At 41.3% G+C, this 17,544-nt stretch overlaps 1 protein-coding gene across 1 annotated transcript in view; it reads left to right on the top strand.

Moving 5' to 3' along the window:
- The window catches only part of ARHGEF33 (Rho guanine nucleotide exchange factor 33), a 46,651-nt gene that overhangs the window by 10,700 nt on the left and 18,407 nt on the right, over positions 1-17,544 (top strand). Inside the window, exons 6-12 of the mRNA XM_057308961.1 lie at positions 692-751; positions 1,741-1,965; positions 7,274-7,403; positions 12,955-13,087; positions 14,523-14,606; positions 15,750-15,833; positions 17,345-17,493. Of these exons, the coding sequence (XP_057164944.1) occupies positions 692-751; positions 1,741-1,965; positions 7,274-7,403; positions 12,955-13,087; positions 14,523-14,606; positions 15,750-15,833; positions 17,345-17,493 (865 nt within the window). The remainder of the gene's footprint in view (positions 1-691; positions 752-1,740; positions 1,966-7,273; positions 7,404-12,954; positions 13,088-14,522; positions 14,607-15,749; positions 15,834-17,344; positions 17,494-17,544) is intronic.

Below are 17,544 nucleotides of genomic sequence, written 5' to 3'. Positions count from 1 at the left end.
TTGTTCTGAAGGAAGCAGACAATGAACAAGATAGATAAAATGTGCAGTATGTTAATGATAAGGAGAACAATAAGGAAACACAGGTGTAATTTTAGAGAGGGTGCCAGGTAAAGAGCTGAAGAAAGTGAGGATGTGAGCTTATGCATACGGAGGGGAAGAAAGGGAACAGCCCGTGGCAACGTCCCAGCGGGAACATCACTGAGATGTTCAAGTTGGAGCAGTGGCGCTAAAGCAGAGTGAACAAGAGAGACAATAGGAGATGCGGTTTTAAGAAAAGAAGGAAACAGCAGGCACAGAAGGGGGCAGATATTTTAGGGCCTTACGGTCATTATAAAGCCTTTGGCTTTAACGCTGACCCGAGAAGCCATTGGAGGGCTAAGCAGAGGAGTGACAGGGTCTGACTTACATTAGAACAGCCTCATTCTGGCTCTTCTCATCATCACCATCCTCACCGTCATAGTTAGACAATAATTTAGGTCTTACTGTGTGCAGTTTACACATGTAAGTGCCACTCATCGTATCTTCTTACAAATGGGAGAATAGTGCTTGCCACTATATTGAAATTTTATTTTATTTTTGGCTCTTCTGTCTTCTTCAATAAACTGCCAGCTGTCCCCAGTGTCTGGCTCATTGAAAGTGCCAGCCCTGTTAGTGGAGTGAATACTGATTGAAAGCTTCCCTTTCTCTGCAGCCCAAGAGTCCAGATCCATGCATGTAGCAGACAGTAATGTGAAGGGGATGATGGGTCCTGGTAAGCAGCTCTGTTTTTAGTTCTCTTCTCTTCTAGCAATTCTACCCTTTCCCTGCTTCCATCTTCCCTGCTTCTAGTCCCTTAGTCACAAACCAGGCTTGAAAGAATTCAGGCAAGATAAAGCACTATGGTTACTAAGATGCCAAGATGTATAGTAGAGTAAGTCAGTGACTCAGTTAAACCAAGGAGAGAGAAGGGGTGGAGATGTTTAAGACAAAACCAGTATTCTTGGTTCTTTCTGGCTCACATCAATTACCAATGAAATAATATTTGCTGAGAAACTCACAGGTATACGTAGCATGGCATAAGTTTTCTACGGACACATTTTATAGTTTATTTACTTTAAAAGTTATTTACTTAATAGACAATTCACCAGTATTTTATAAATTATTTCATCTTCCCTCCCTCCATTCCTCCTTTCTTTTTGCAACTTACCATTATCGGGGCCAAGGAAGACAAATTGCAAAAGAAAGCATTGTTTTTGGCATCTTTCTTCCTCTGTATTTTGTCCCCTGGTGTGCTCGCCTAAGAGGAAGGAGATACAGGAAGTCCATGCATACTTACTACAAATTAATTATAGTATTTTATAAATTTACTTTTTAAAAACGCATTATATAGTAGAGACTACATACAAAGAGTAGAGGATGCATAAGTCGGAAACAGACAGAGGTAATCCTTTACAACTGTGGAAACTTTTAATCCTTAGTTGATACATTTAATCCTTGAGGGATAGTTTGTACCCAAACAGGGGCATAATATTTCAGAATTAATAACAGATATAATTTTTTTTAAAAGTCAGATCTTTTTTTTAATGATTTTTTATTATATTATGTTAGTCACCATACAGTACATCCCTGGTTTCTGATGTAAAGTTCGATGATTCATTAGTTGCGTATAACACCCAGTGCACCATGCAATACGTGCCCTCCTTACTACCCATCACCAGTCTATAAAAAAGTCAGATCTTGACAGCAGGTGTTATTTTTCAGGAATGAACCCAACAACTCCAGAAGCAGAAGAAAACCTGAAGTCTTGCCTCTCAGCTGATATCCAGCCCAAGAGCCATCTCTCATCTGGTGTGTGGAGGCAGCCTAAGGAGGGTAAAGAATGGGGTGAGGAATATGTCACGAAAGACCACCCAGACAAACTCAAGGACTCTGGCCAAGGCAGACACAGCTCCTTGGAAAATGTTTTATGTGAAACCTCTTTAGCTGGTAAGTCCCAAGGGGAAATACAGGTTGAAATTTTGAAGAACAGGAAACCTACAGGCTAGAACCCTTGCAATATAGGTTCAGGGGACATATGAGACCACGTGCTCTCCAGTTTCCTTTTCAGATGAACACTAAAGCCTATAGGAGTGAAGGGACTCACCTGAGGTCACATGGCCAGCTTGGGACCAGCACCTTGATTCTGGGTATCCATGACATTTGGTAACACAGTGCTTTGGGCGGGGGGAAGGCATAAAGTTGGTGGAGAAGAGGGCAGCATTTTGTGAACTACGTAGTCAATGATGCGAAATCTTCAAAATGTGCATCTTGGATCAGTGTCTGTCACCAAAGTATCAACCACTGCAACAGGGTCTGTCCTCCCACCCTCCCTCCTTTTTCCCTTCCTTCCTCCCCTTCATATTGCAAATTGCTACTCAATGCTTATTATACATCGCATAACGGCATTTCCCTCCAACTATTTTGTGGAAGGCAATTTTTAAAAATTAGTTTTTACTATCAAACACATGAAAAATTAAATAGTACTAACAGGTTGGTTATGAAGAAAACAGCAACCACTTTTAATTTGTTTTCACAGTTTCTTTTGGTACTTGCTTCCACGTTTTAAAACAAGTTTATACTGCTATTTTTTTTTTAAATCAGTACTTTACTGAAGGATAATTTACATACAGCAAAGTTCACAAATCTTGAGTTTCAGTTCGTTGACCTTTTATATATATGTATGTATAGCCCCTTGTGATCAGTACCTGGATCGGGACATACAATATCTGTTACCCCAGAGAGTTCTCTCATGCACCTTACCACCCGAAGAACCACTCTTCTGACTTCCATCACTCTACATTGGTTTTGTCTATTCTCGAACTTCATATAGAGGGAGTAATACCATGTGTCCTCTTTTGAGTCAGGCTTCTTTCTCTCACTATAATGTGTGTACTTCATTCAGTAGTTCATTCCTTTTTTCAATCATTGAATAAATTTACCCCAATTTGCTTATCTGTTCTGCTGATGGACATTTGGAACGTTACCAGTTTAGGGCTACTATAAGCAAAACTGATAAGAATATTCTTGGACTAGTGTTTTTTGGATGTCTGCCCTCATTTCTCTTGGATGTACACGTAGGAGTGAAATCTCTATATTAAGGGATAGGAGTATGCTAAACTTGGAAAGAAAACATCCGTTTTCCAAAGTGGTTGGGACATTTTATACTCCATCCAGTAATGTCCACGAGTTCTGGTTGCTTCACATCCTTCCCAATATTTAGTATGGTCAATCTTTTTAATTTTAGCCATTTTCATGGGGGTGTACTGGTATTGTAGTTTTAATTTGTACTTCCCCGATGACTAATGACGTTGAGCATCTTTTCATGTACTTATTAGTTATTTGTACATCTTTTAAGGTGTGCCTAAGTTCTTTATCCAACTTTTATTTATTTTTAATAATTTTTTATTATGTTATATTAGTCACCATACAGTACATCCTTAGTTTTTGATGTAGTGTTCCATGATTCATTAGTTGCGTATAACACCCAGTGCTCCATACAATACGTGCCCTCCTTAATACCCATCACCGGCCTATCCCAATCCCCCACCCCCCTCCCCTCTGAAGCCCTCAGTTCGTTTCCCAGAGTCCACAGTCTCTCGTGGTTCATTCCCCCTTCTGTTTAACCCCCCTTCATTCTTCCCTTCCTTCTCCTACCCATCTTTCTGCTATTTCTTATGTTCCATAAATGAGTGAAACCATGTGGTAATTGTCTTTCTCTGCTTGACTTATTTCACTTAGCATAATCTCCTCCAGTCCCGTCCATGTTGCTGCAAATGTTGGGTAATCGTTCTTTCTGATGGCTGAGTAATATTCCATTGTATATATGGACCACATCTTCTCAATCCAGTCGTCTGTTGAAGGGCATCTAGGCTCCTTCCACAATCTAGCTATTGTTCTTTGTCCAACTTTTAAAGTGCATTATCTTATTATCAATTAGAATTTCTTCATATATTTTGGATACGAGTTCTTTATTAGATATATGTGGGGAGAATATTTTATTCCAGTATGTGGCTTGCCTTTTCACTTTCTTAATAGTCTTTTGATGAATAGATGTTCTTAATTTTGATGAAGTTAATCAATTTTAAACTTTTTTATATAGATTGTGACTTATGTGTCCTTCCAAGAGATCTTTGCCTATCCCAAAGGTGTGGAGATATTCTAGTACATTTTCTTCTAAAATCTTTATAGCTTTAGCTTTCACATTTTGATCTACTATTTATCTTTTTTTTTTTTTTAAGATTTTTTTTAAGTAAAGTCTATGCCCAATGTGGGGCTCAAGCTCATGACCCCTAGATCTGGAGTTGCATGCTCTACGGACTGAGTCAGCCAGGAGCTCCAATCTATTACTTATCTTGAATAGATTTTGATGTATGGTGTGAGGAAGGAGTCCAAGTTCATTTTTTCCCCATATGGCCATCCAGTTGCTTCAGCACCACTTATTGAAAATATCTTTCTTTCCATATTGAATTGTGTAAAGAACATCAGATGATTCACATATGGGTGGGTCTAGTTCTAGACTCTATATTCTTTTTATTCCAATTAGCAGAGAATTTACATCTTGACAATATTGAGTGTTCCAATCAAAGAACATGGGATGTCTCCCTTTATATAGGTCTTTTTAATTTTTAGCAATGTGATGGAAAATCTATCATTTACATTCTTCTTCTTCTTTTCCCCCACCAAAGCCTTTGCCCTAGAGTCCTCTGTCATCCTAGTCCAATCTGGCCTGTTGCAGTGCTGCCATCCCGGGACTTCCCATTCTTCCTAGGAATTCCCTTCATCGTTCTTCTATGTCAGATTCCCTTTTGTTTGTTTTTATCTTGTGTGTCTTTGTTAGTTTCTTGGTTTACTCTTTGTTTGACGGAACCCCTCGTCCAGCAGCTTCCACATGCTTTGTTGATAATTTAGGTGAATATAAAATCATTTTCCCTGGGATGCCTGGGTGGCTCAGTCCGTTAAGCATCTGCCTTCAGCTCAGGTCATGATCCAGGAGTCCTGCATTGGGCTCCTTGCTCAGCAGGGAGCCTGCTTCTCCCTCTGCCTGCCATTCCCCCTGCTTGTGCTCTCTCTGACAAATAAATAAAATATTTAAAAAATAAAAAAATATAATCACTTTTCCTCATCATTTTGAAGCAACTGTTCCACTGTCCTCTAATTTCTAATGTTACTATTGGAGAGTCCAATACCATTCTGATCACCAGTCCTTTGTATGTTACCTGATTGTTCTCTCTGGTAACTTTTAGGATCTTCTCTTTACCTTTGGTGTGCCTTTGTCTCCTTCATTAATTATGCTGAGCACAGTGGGCCCTTTCCTCTAGAAATGTGTGTCCTGGTATTTTTTTTCTATTATTAATTTGATAATATCGTCTCACCAATCTTCTTTCTTTTCTCTGAAATTTCTACTAATTTGATGTCAGGTCTCCTGGATTGATGTTCTCCACCACCATCTTTTTCTGGTCTCTTTTACTTCAACATGTCTCTTTCTTGTTTTGGGGGGGAGTGGGGAAGAAGGCAGACCTCCTTGACTTTATCTGACACTCTTCTATCTTCGAAAAAATGCCAAAAATTTCCTCCTCCTCCACTTCCTCCTCCTTCTTCTTTTTTCTTTTTGGATGTTCTCTTTTCTTAAAAAAAAAAATAGCATTCTGTACCTATTAAATGGGCAGAATGTTTTTCTCATATATTTTTGAGGATATTAATTATAAGGTTTTTAAAAAAGATTTATTTACTTATTTTTATATATAGAGAGAATGCATGAGTGATGGGAGGAGCAGAGGGAGAGAGAAAGAATCCTTGAGCAGACTCCCTGCTGAGCAGGGAGCCCAATGCAGGGCTCGATCCCAGACCCCAGATCATGACCTGACCTGAAATTCAGAATCAGTGCTTCACGGGATCTCTGGGTGGCTCAGTTGGCTAAGCATCTGCCTTCGGTTCAGGTCACGATCGCTGGGATGGAGCCCCACATCAGGCTCCCTGCTCAGTGGGGAGCCTGCTTCTCCCTTTCCCTCTGCCTGCCAACCCCCCTGCTTCTGCTTTCTAATAAATAAATAAAATCTTAAAAAAAAAAAAGTTCGATGCTTCACCAACTGAGCCACCCAGGTGCCCCTTAATTATAGGATTTTTAAAAAGTTTTGTTTCTGCATTGTCTCTTTTTTAATTGATGTATAATTGACATATAACATTATATTAGTTTCAGATGTACAACATAATGATTTGATATTTGTATATATTGTGAAATGATCACCACAATAAGTCTAGTTAACATCATCACCATACATAACTACAATTTTTTTTCCTTTGAGAACTTCTACATCTACTCTTTCAGCAACTTTCAATTATGCAAAACAATATTATTAACTATAGTCACCATGCTATACATTACATCCCCTGCATTGTCTCTATTTATTCAAAATGTATATATACCTTTTTCTTCTCTTTCTTTTATGGTGTAAGGTTGATTCAAATGTCTGAGGACCCTTAGCTGATTTTTTTTTTTTATATCTAAGAGAGGGGCCCTAAATAAAAAGAAACCACAAGATTCTATATTGGCCAAGCTTATCAGTAAATGGGCTTCACTATAGGCTAATCAGGTAGCAAATTAACTTTTTGGTAGGTGACCTCTTTACGTCAGTGTCTGTAGGTCTTTTCCCCTTGGGTAGTTCAGGTTCTTCAGTGGAAGATCCTCCAGTCTCCAGCCTGGAGAGTGTAAGTCTCCCTACTGGCACTGTGGGAAGACCTGCAGGGGGAGGGGCTGATGGGAGTCTCCCCACCCAGTATGCAAGCCTTCTCTGAGTCCCCTCGTTGGCATCTCAATTCTTCCCTCTACTGTCTTTAGTCCAGACCCCAGAGATAAGGACCTCTCTAGTTTAATTTTTCCCATTTTCCCATGGTGGGGGTGAATGAGGAAGCCATCTGGCATGGGGGTAGGAGCCTGGAAGTTCAGTTGCACTATATGTAGACTAAGTCTCCTGTTTTCAGCATTGTGCCTTATTTGTACTTTCTGTGGTGCCCCGTGCCTTCACTCCTTGAGGCTTTCTGCTTCTCAGCAGATTTTCCATCTGCAGATGAGAACACCAAGGTTTTGTGCCCTTACTCTGCTGAATTAACTACCATGCTTCGGTTCTGTTTTCCATCTTCCAAAAACTTGCTGATATCTCTTTTTATTGCTCTCAATGTCTTTTTATTGCTTTCTATGATTTAATAGAGTTTTGGGAAGGAATGGTTGACAAAAATTCCCTTTGATTTGTTTTTAAAGCTAAAAGACAGACTGTGGCTCTAGAACTGCTTGAGTCAGAAAGAAAATATGTCATTAACATCTCTCTGATCCTGAAGATCAAGGCAACATTCCAAGGGTCAGATGGAAAGAGGAATTCCAAAGAGAGAAGGTATCCATGTGTTCATTGCCTTTGCTTTTCAGATTGATTAAAATTTAAGGTAAGTTGTTTATTGTTTCCACTTGGGGAATTCTGGGACCTGTAAAGAGTTCCAGAAATAGTCCTTGAAGAGAGAGTAGGCAGTGACAGCAGGTAACACCTGGCAAGTCTCAAGTTTAGACTTACAGCAGATAAGAAAATGAATAAAGTCTCTGAGACCTTCATTGTCCCTGGCATGTCTGTAAAGAGCTTCAGGGAGAATAAACGCGACAGTGAGGGAGACATTGCTCTCAGTTGCCATCTGCAAGTCCTCGTGGGATCACAGGTCTCATGGACGTAGGAGGGAATCGACGCAGTGGAAGTCTGAAGCATTAAGAGGCCATTAGATACATGGCACAAGGCTGATTAACTCTGGACTTGGCTCTTATTTGTTTAGGTGATCCCATAGTACTAGATGGTGAGCAAGTGGGTGGGGTGTGTGTGTGTGTTTGTGTGTGTGCGTGTGTTGGTGCTTCCACAGGGTCTGCAGGATATTATAACAGCACACTAGCTCCAAGATTGCAACACTCCATGATTGCTTCTGTTCATCATCTTTATATCCTCTCTGCTGCTTCTCCATTAAAAAAAGCAGGAAGGAGGAAACTCTGATTTGGTGGAAAGGACTAACGTCATGAAGATGTAATAATCCAGATTAGTTGAGGAAAAGGCCAATCCAAAAGAATGGAAAGTCTGGATTATGGACTATTACAGATACATGTAGCATTAATAGTTTAATAGTCTATCAGGTAATAGACACTGGTGGTCCATAAATCGTGACTCTATCTCAGGAAGCCCCTAAATGTATTTTCCTCCTCTTTACCATCCTCCAATTTTACTTGGCTTTGCGGCTGCCGACAATATGCCCAGTCACCAGAACACAATGCTCCCCCTATCTAAATGGCTGAGGTGAGGGAATAGTCCCTGACAGACTCGAAAGCGGTTTGACTATTTTCAAGAATCATTTTACTGCAAAGCTGAGGTAAGCAAAGTGTAGAAAACAACAAGGAACAGAAAGGGTAATGTGATGGGCTAAAGCTCTGACCACTAGAGGCCCTGGATGGGGCTTCACCCTCTCTCAGGGGCCACCCAGATTCTCATTCCTTCCCCGTCTGGAACTCCTCCTACCCTCCCACATTGCCCCTGCAGCCCTCTGAGATGTCTCTACCGCCTCTAGCTATCTTGCTGCTCCTAGAGACCTGCTCCGTTTACACTGATCAAATCTGAAGGCAAGTCTACCTCTTGGTGTAGTATTGCTTCCACATCCGAGATTCTAAGCCAGCCGCACGTCCTCGTTGTCTCTGAAAATTGAGGGATGGGACAAGGAGAGAGAGAGAGAGAGAGAGAGTTGCTTACTGTGGAACACAGTAACCGGGCACTTCATTGCTAACTTCATGAAATCTTCACAGGAACCCTGGGGAGCCTACCTTACAGATGAAGAAACTAAAGTCCAGAGCGCTCTAAAGCCACCTAGTCCATTAGTGCCAGGATTCAAACCCAGGCTTGTCTGCCCCTGTCCTTGTGACCTTTCCACATCATACCACTTCTCTGAGGACCTTGTCATTTCGGACACATCACCTAACTAACAGCAATATGCCAGGTTTCTCAGCCAGAAGCAGACCTTCTGTCTGTTCCTATTTCACAGCGTAGGCTTCCCTCTTAACAGCGCGTACGTTCTTACTTCAGATCTCAACTGACTTGTCAGGCAGAGATGCTAGAAATGTTCTTGGCTCACTGAAGCTCTCTTCTACTTGCCGTGATTCCCGGCTTGTCTAGGATGTTCTCCCATGACCCATGACTGAGGAAGGACTGATCTTCCCCAAATCCCGAGCTTAAAAAAAGTTTAAAACTATCATACAATCCCCCATGAAAGTCGGAAACCGGATATTTCTCATATCCATGATAATGCTATTCATGTTAGTTACTACGAAGCTAACTGTCTTTTTTCTTTTCACAGATCGAGACGAGAAAAACTTTAAGTCAATACTCTTAGGACTTATGTAGAGACTGGAGTTCTGAGCTTTGCAGTGTTGCCATTTTTCCACCCTGGTCTTAGATTTCCATTATCCTCCTTCGCTCACTACATTTCTTCTTTTTTCTAAGCTTTCCTGACGCCTCCATGGGCACTTTAAATAGGCCAGCCGAACGAAATACACAACAGAATGAGAGTATTCCTTTTCTCTAATGGCATTTTCCCCATGGAAAGATGAAAATAAGTTAGTAACATTCCCTATCTTTCCCACCATACATTGCAAGCCACCAGCACTTTCTACCCCTGCTGAAAAGTAACCCCCGGCGTGAAAACAAAACCCACCGTAACTACAACCGGACCCTCAAAACTTCTCAAACCTATACAATGAAACTTTAGGCTTTCCCTAGAGGAAAGTAAAGCCCTCAAGAGTCTCGTCAGCCTGTTTCAAGCCAGCCCTGCCCCTGGCTGAAGGAAAGGGCTGGAAACTGCAGGGGCACGAGCTGCCAGCTGAGGTCTGAGTGGAACTGTGGTGCTGTTCATTTGTTAGAGGATCACGGAGGTTGCAGTCCTTGGCTTCGTCTGGTCTGATTCACTTAGATAGAGTTACAAGCTCAGGATCAAAGGGGCCTGTCTGTCGGAATCCTTGTGGGGAGGGGTGACGCCATCCTGACAGGATTGCCAGGCAGCCTTCTGAGCGCAACTCCACATCCGCCAAGAACTCCGTGTGCTACGGCTCACCACCAGGTGGCGCACGCCTCGCGACGGCGCCCCTCAAATGTGGGTGCGTCCTGCTGCTGAAGCTCAGGACTTCTGGCCTAAAATTAGACTGGCAAGAGCTAAGTTATTGATCTGAAACTCGAACTGGGTTTTCCTTGATGGCTTTTAGTTTATTTCCCTTATTGTTTAAGTACTGTATTGTGGGAGTTGAAATAACTTTTAAGGTTTTAAAAAGATTAAACTACTCATGTAGTTGCTATAATTTCACCCCTAGTAAGGAATAGATAAGAAGTTGAGTACTTAATACTATCATCTTCATGAACAAGTTGCTTCTGGGAGTCAGGGGTGGCTCTAGGCAGAACAAGGAAATAGGTTATGTTCATGTCTATACCGCTTGCTTCTTTCTCCCTCTGCTCTCCATCTCCTGGCTCCCCTCCTTCGCACTCCTCTCTGATTTCAAATAATGTCCTTATTAAATAGATTCCCCCCCCCAATATTTGGTATAGAACCCACTGTACGCCATTGCTCTTTGTGGAACTTTTGTGTTTCCATGATACTTGATGGGAGCATTAACCTTTTCTGACCCGTACCCTGAAATCTCAAACTATTACCCCAATGGACAGTCCAGGAGGTACATGGCCTCCAACCAAATTACCAGCTTTCCAGTTCTGCAAGGATACTGGTCACTGTGTAGCAGAAGGCAGATTTCTCAAAAGAAAGAGAAAGAACGTCAGGCCAGGTGAGGCCAGGCAAAGCCAGGAGAGGAGTAAAGAAAGAGACAAAGAAAAGAGATCATTTAAGAGATATTATATAACCTATATGGACAACCCATCTCAAAGTAAGATCTCGCCATGGCATGGTGCCCTAACATCTTTCAGTGTCACACCGGGAATATTACCCAAAGTCATGATAGCCTTGGGTGGGGAGAAATCTTTCACAACTAGACCTTTCGCGGGTACAGTGTTTTACTCTGATTTCAGTTCAATCAGTTGTGCTTTCCTCCATTAGCTTTATGGTCTCCTCCACAGTCGGACTGTCTCCTAGCCACTCCTCCAAATTCCCTCTGATCTGACAGGGATTACTTAAATCTTCTGAGCCCACTGTGCGAGCCGTAACAGCTTAGATGGGGAAGCCCCTCCACTTGTGTTTAATGGATCAGCTGGCTTTGCATGTGTGGAGACTAGTGATACAGGAGGGGGAGGGAGAGAAGACCGGAGGGAGGGAATCCTTGTATCTTTTCACAAGGGGCTGGATACTCTCTCTGTTATCTGTGTCTTCTCTGAGCTATAGCCTCAGGGGAGTCTGCTTTACTTGCAGATGGGTTGAAAAAGCCTTTTTTTAAAAAAATTTTTTATTTATTTTTTTGGATGGGAGATTGAAAAAACTTCTTACCAAAGTGCTGTTCTTCGTAATGTTCTCAACAAAGGTCTGCTTGTTCAGGGTTGGCAAAGCACCTCAATTGTCCACTGATTTATTCTCGTTGGACCCTGGGGGAATATCCACGTAAGTTCAGCTCTTGTTGACAAGCAGGCCTTCCTTCACTTTCATCTTCGTTAAACTTGTGGTCTTGAAAGCACGAGGGAACCTACTATCAATTCCCGTAAGTCACCAAGCTGGAGTTCTAGTCCTGGCTGCAGGCCAGCAAAACTCCCTTTCCTTGTGGCTTCCATCCTCATTCCTATAGGCCCTTGATTGCCCCACCCTTCTCCATGCACCCTCTTCCTCCTCCCCTGATTCTTTCTCTCTCTCCTCTCCACCTCATCCTTCTCTGACACCTCTCTTCCTCCCTTCATTTCCTCTGGAAAAACAAACAAACAAATCGGGACACACTGAGAGATGGGGGAGAGGGTAGTGAGAGGAGGAAGGGGGCTCTGTGAAGCTCTAGGGAGTAACAGGCCAGGCCTGGTCCACAACCTCTCCAGGCAAGACTGTGTCCTTACCCAGTATTCCTCTTGGAAAATGAAGGGAAGGGAAAGGAGCACTTTCATATGCCCATCCCCTGAGCATTTAGGTGCCTTCTTTAAATAAGTCTTCCCTTTCACCTAAATCAGAGTCTCTTACTCAGTAGCTAAGAATGATAAGTGCCACCTTAGTGCTGTCATCTACAACACTAATTAGAGTAGACTCTTTTGCAAGTGGGAATAACTTTAAAATTTTGGAAAAGAGTTCCCTTAGAATTTCTACTGTCGCATAAATGAGACAGTAACTGTTTGGCTTTAAAAAGGCCATTCAAGGGACACGTGGTTGGCTCAGTTGGAAGAGTGTGTGATTCTTGATTTCAGGTTTGTGAGTTTGAGCCCCATGCTGGGTGTAGAGATTACAGAAAAAAAAAAAAACCTTAAAAAAAAGAAGCCGTTCAAGTGATGTACTCTTTATTAGTGCAATACACATTTGTGTAGAAGCCACTGGTAAAGGGGTTTTTTAATTTATTTTTTTAAAAGATTTATTTATTTATTTTAGAGAGAGCGAGCGAGCGAGTGCACCAGTCGGGGTAGGGGCAGAGGGAGAGAATGTTCAAGCAGACTCCCCTGCTGAGTGCGGAGCCCAACAGGGGCTTGATCCCAGGACCCTGAGATCATGACCTGAGCCAAAATCAAGAGTTGGACGCTTAACCAACTGAGCCACACAGACACCCCTAAAGGGGTCTTTTTTACATCTTGAGGATATTTGCTATTAGGTCTACAATGTCAAACTTAAAAAAAAAAAAAAGTCCTGAATGCAGAGCTGTGACTCAGAATATTCTGAATGACTGGGGAAAATGGAACCTCCTGCATATGTTTTTATAGTGTCTTTTCTCTACACCTGGTTTGTGTGATCCTATCTCTATTCTGTTTCAAGCCTCTTCCCTGGCTCTTTACGGTACCTTGTCCAGCAGCACCTCGATTTGCTTCATGCTCTGCAGGAAAGGGTCCTGAAGTGGCCACGCCAAGGAGTTCTTGGAGATTTATTCCTTAAGTTAACAAATGATGAGGTAAGTTTTTAAAAATCCTTTATAAACTTGAATTACATGCATTTACTGCTGAGATCTAGCCTAACCTCCTCACTCTACAGAAAATGAAATAAAGTTCAGAGACATTAAAAGACTTTGTTGAAATCGCTCAGCTGGCTAGGTAGTTGTGGATCTATGACCCACGTCTCCTAACTTCCAGCCCATCGCTTCCCACCGTACTATGTATAACTGACCCACTGAACATGCACGTAAATGTGTGTGTGTGCACTTGTGGATAAATATACACACATTCACAAACATATCCATCCACACGTACAAAATAAATATAAGAGGGTTTGTGTATGTGAATGTATTTCACACCTAATTTCATTCCTTAGAGATATTTAAAACTGTGAGGGGTAGTTATTTGTCTTGGATGTTTTTTATTTTCACTTCCTTGGAGAAAAGGGTGTTAAGTTTCGAAATCTCTGTAATGTTCTGCAAAGAAAATATGATCCAGGCCAGAGGTTGCAAACTAAAATGCCTGCAGGACCAGACAGTGATATAAATGAGTGGAAGTAAGTGGAATGTGATACAATATGGACTATTGAGAGGTGAGCTTAAGTGGAGCACATATGCTTTTCTACAAGAAATATTATCCAATTATTATTCAGGAAGAAGGGAAGAGAATTGCCAGATCTTCTGATATTTTAAGAGACACTGCCAAGCCAGAATTTTATGTGAAAATTTATTTTAAAAATATTGTGTGGGCTAATCAAAATTGGTCTGCAAGCCAGAGTTAGCCTGCAATCAAACTCTGTATATCAATCATGTAGGTGATAATACAAAGTTTATAAATTATTTACTTATATAGATGTAATGCAATCCCTCTAATATCACTTTTACTCATTTGTATTCAATATGCTTTCTTGGGCTGAGAATTGTTGTATCTGTGGGAATATATCTTTGGAAGCTGAGAATTGTTTTCCTGAAAATATATTGCATACATGAATAAGCAATCGGTGGAAATACACAATTAGTGGAAAAAGTTGAGAATCACTGGTCTAGACACCAGGAGGTGGGCTGGACAAAGTTCCTTATTGGATGTAGATGACTAAAATAAAAAGTAACTTAAAAACAAAATAGGCATTTTAATTATTTAACAATTTAAAAATACTTTTTCAACATACGTGACCCCTCTCTGCTGCGCTGGTTTTTCACTTTCTCTCATTGAAACAGGACTATTGAGTTTTGGTTCCCAAGTCCATAGGGATATTTACCTTAAAACCAAAAAGATTTAAAAAATGAATTAAAAAACAAACAAACAAAAAACCCATATTAATGAACACATTAAATAAATGATGAAGATAATCTCTGCAAAGTACTCCTTTTTGATATAAATGACTCTATAAAAATATTAGCTGCTATCATTCCTGTTTCCGGGTTCTTACCATGCATTTTTGTGTTTGTTTTCAAGAATAATTTCTTGGATTATTACGTTGCCTACCTAAGGGACCTGCCGGAATGCATCTCTTTGGTTCATGTTGTTGTTCTGAAGGAGGTAAGGTAACTCTATGTGTGCACTGCCCTTTGGTTACATGTGTATCTATAGGTCGTTGCTTAACCACCTCGGGGATTACAACACATGCACTCAGCTTGTCTTCCAGGCTGGGGAATGGCTCGAAGAGAGTCACTGACACTCCTACCTGGGGTTAAAGGAGCCCACTTGAGGAGGAGTGCCAGTGCTTTGGTCCTTGCTCTGATTTATTGACTTCTTTTTTCTATTTCATTAGAAGTTTGCACACAGTAAACAGGTGTTCTAAGCAGAGATCCTCCGGCTGCAGCTTGCATGCTGGGTGTGGGTTCCCCCCCCCCCCAGGCTCAGCTAACTGGAATCTAAATATTAAACTCAAATCATCCTGTGTCTGTCAGTTTATAAGATCATAAAGTGGTTCTAATATGTAGCTTTAAGTATTGCTACTGCAATGCTATATTAGGTGCTCAATAAGTGCATATAAATATCTAACAATTCTAGCTATTTTAGGTCAGTAGAAACCCTCTCAGAGGCCTAAAGTTAAGAGTTAATCAAGTTTCACAAGAGGTGAGGGTCTCTTTATTAATGTTTTACTTCAACCCCCGTTACTCTCAACCCTGTAAGTATAATGCCTACCACATGTTAGCATTCAGCAAATATTTGAGAAGGGGAAAGGGAAGGGAAGGGAAGGAAAGGGAAAGGAAGGGATATGGAGAAAATCCAACATGTTTCCTCTGCCAGCCCAGCTGACCGGTTTCTAGTTATATTCTTTCTCCACCCTCATGAGGCTCCAACCCACCCTTAGTGCCTACTAGTAAGCCATTGTAATGAGCACTTCCATGAGAATCTTAATGAATGCTTTCAACTCAAATATAATTTGTTGAGTGGCCACTTCTGTCCAGCACTATGCTAAAAAGAGTGGTGGGGAAGGACGGGATTGTTTGGAAAGTTGGGTGGTTTCAAAAGAAGTACAATATGCTTCCTGCTACAGAAGAATTGTCTCCTTGAGTGTGTCTCTGAACAAGTGTCCTATCCAATGAAGGATCATGACACTCTAGAGAAAGAAAATGCTCTGCGAATAAAAAAAAAACCCTGGGTTTTTTGGGGTAGGACTGACTTTGGGGTTCTGCAGCCAGAGCTGAAGAATGACTCTACCTTTCTTTCATTCAGGGTGATGAAGAGATTAAATCTGACATCTACACACTGTTTTTTCACATAGTCCAGCGCATCCCTGAATATCTGATACATCTGCAGGTAGGCATGGCTGGGAAGCCACCAAACTGATTTTCAAGCTAAACTACTATTTGTGGCTTGCAACTGAGAAACACGGTAAAGGGTCAAGGAAGAATCGTTGGTATGATATCTAAGGAGTAATGAAATGACTTAGATTGCTGTGATTACCCCATTCCTACTTTGTTGTATGAACTGAAATCTCAATCTCTAAAAATTTTTAGCTCATGACGTTTGCCTTTGAAGTTCTGTCTTCATTTACCAGCAATCACCACCTCTGCTGATCTAGGATCTCTCTATAGCAGCTCCTGGTAGATTCTGAGTACTATTCAGTCCCTTCCACCTTGTTCTACAGCCATCTAAATGTACACCCAAACACTTACCCCACCCGCTGGCATCTAAGAAATATCTGTGTAACCTGTCTACTTAACTGCTATCCTGACTACTTTCTTTTGGCTTGAGTCCAAGGGCCTACCATATATTGCTCATGTCGTATGTCACAGAGAAAGCATGAAGAAGTTGATGAGCTGACTTCTGCACACCATTTTCCCCATAGCACCCAACACGGGGCTCGATCCCATGACCCTGAGATCATGACCTGAGCCGAAATCGAGAGTCATATATGCTTTACTGACTGAACCACCCAGGTGCCCCAATAATTATCTTATTTAATGCTTTCAATAATCCCATGAAATAGGGGTCATTACCATTGCTTAGGTAAGGAAATGGAGAGCCAAAGAAATAAGTAACTTGCCCAAGTTAACACACATATAAGTGAAAAAAAAAAATCTAGGACTGAAACCCAGGTCTTGCAAGCAGTATGGTAAATAAGAGCCCTGATTCTACTCTCCGACTTGAGTTCAAATTCTGACTCTGCTACTCATTAGATGTGTGACCTAATGAAGATTACTTAACTTCTCTATGCCTTGATTTCCTTATTTGTTAAATGGAGGTAATAACTGCACCTATCTAACCTAGCTGTGGTCAACATTAAATGAGAAAACAAATCTGTGAAGGCATTAGTACTTGGCAATAGGAAGACTCAATAAATGTTAGCTTTCCCAGATCCAACCAAGGCGCACGTTCCTCTACAGTGCAGTAGCCAATATAATAGGAGGAACCACCAGGCCAGGCTTGGTCATAAACATCATCCCCTTCCAGCCTGCCTTGATGCCTGACATTCTCACCATTGGCCTGACTCGTTTAAGTCATAAGGCATTGCTTATAGATAATAATTCTTAGAATGTTTCTATTACCCTAATTAGAGATCTATTGAGTAGATCCTTCTAATTTTCAGAGGGAATTATCCAACGTTCACATCCAACTCAAACAGGAGCAATGGTGACTATTATTCTCCCTTGATGGACAAAGAGAACAGTAGGTTTAACCATTCAGCTTACAATTAGATTGGCCACATGTATTGTTGTTCTGGTTAAATGGCTACCAAACTCTGATAACAGATGGAGGCAAGGTGCACAAGAGACAAAAGTTTCATTCTAATTATGCAATGCTGCCTCCTTTTTATCTCCATCCAGAATGTCCTGAAGTTCACAGAGCAGGAACACCCTGACTATTACCTCCTTCTGGTGTGTGTTCAGCGCCTTCGAGTATTCATCTCGCATTACACCCTGCTGTTTCAATGCAACGAGGATTTGCTTATTCAGAAACGGAAAAAGCTCAAGAAGTAAGCTTCTAAAGGTGCCATCTAGAGGGTTGATCAAAGTTTTCTGACAAC

Source organism: Ursus arctos, unplaced genomic scaffold (assembly GCF_023065955.2).
Source record: "Ursus arctos isolate Adak ecotype North America unplaced genomic scaffold, UrsArc2.0 scaffold_8, whole genome shotgun sequence".
NCBI classification, from domain to species: domain Eukaryota; kingdom Metazoa; phylum Chordata; class Mammalia; order Carnivora; family Ursidae; genus Ursus; species Ursus arctos.
The sequence above is the reverse complement of the archived record's forward strand: the minus strand, read 5'-3'. Positions and strand labels throughout refer to the sequence as shown.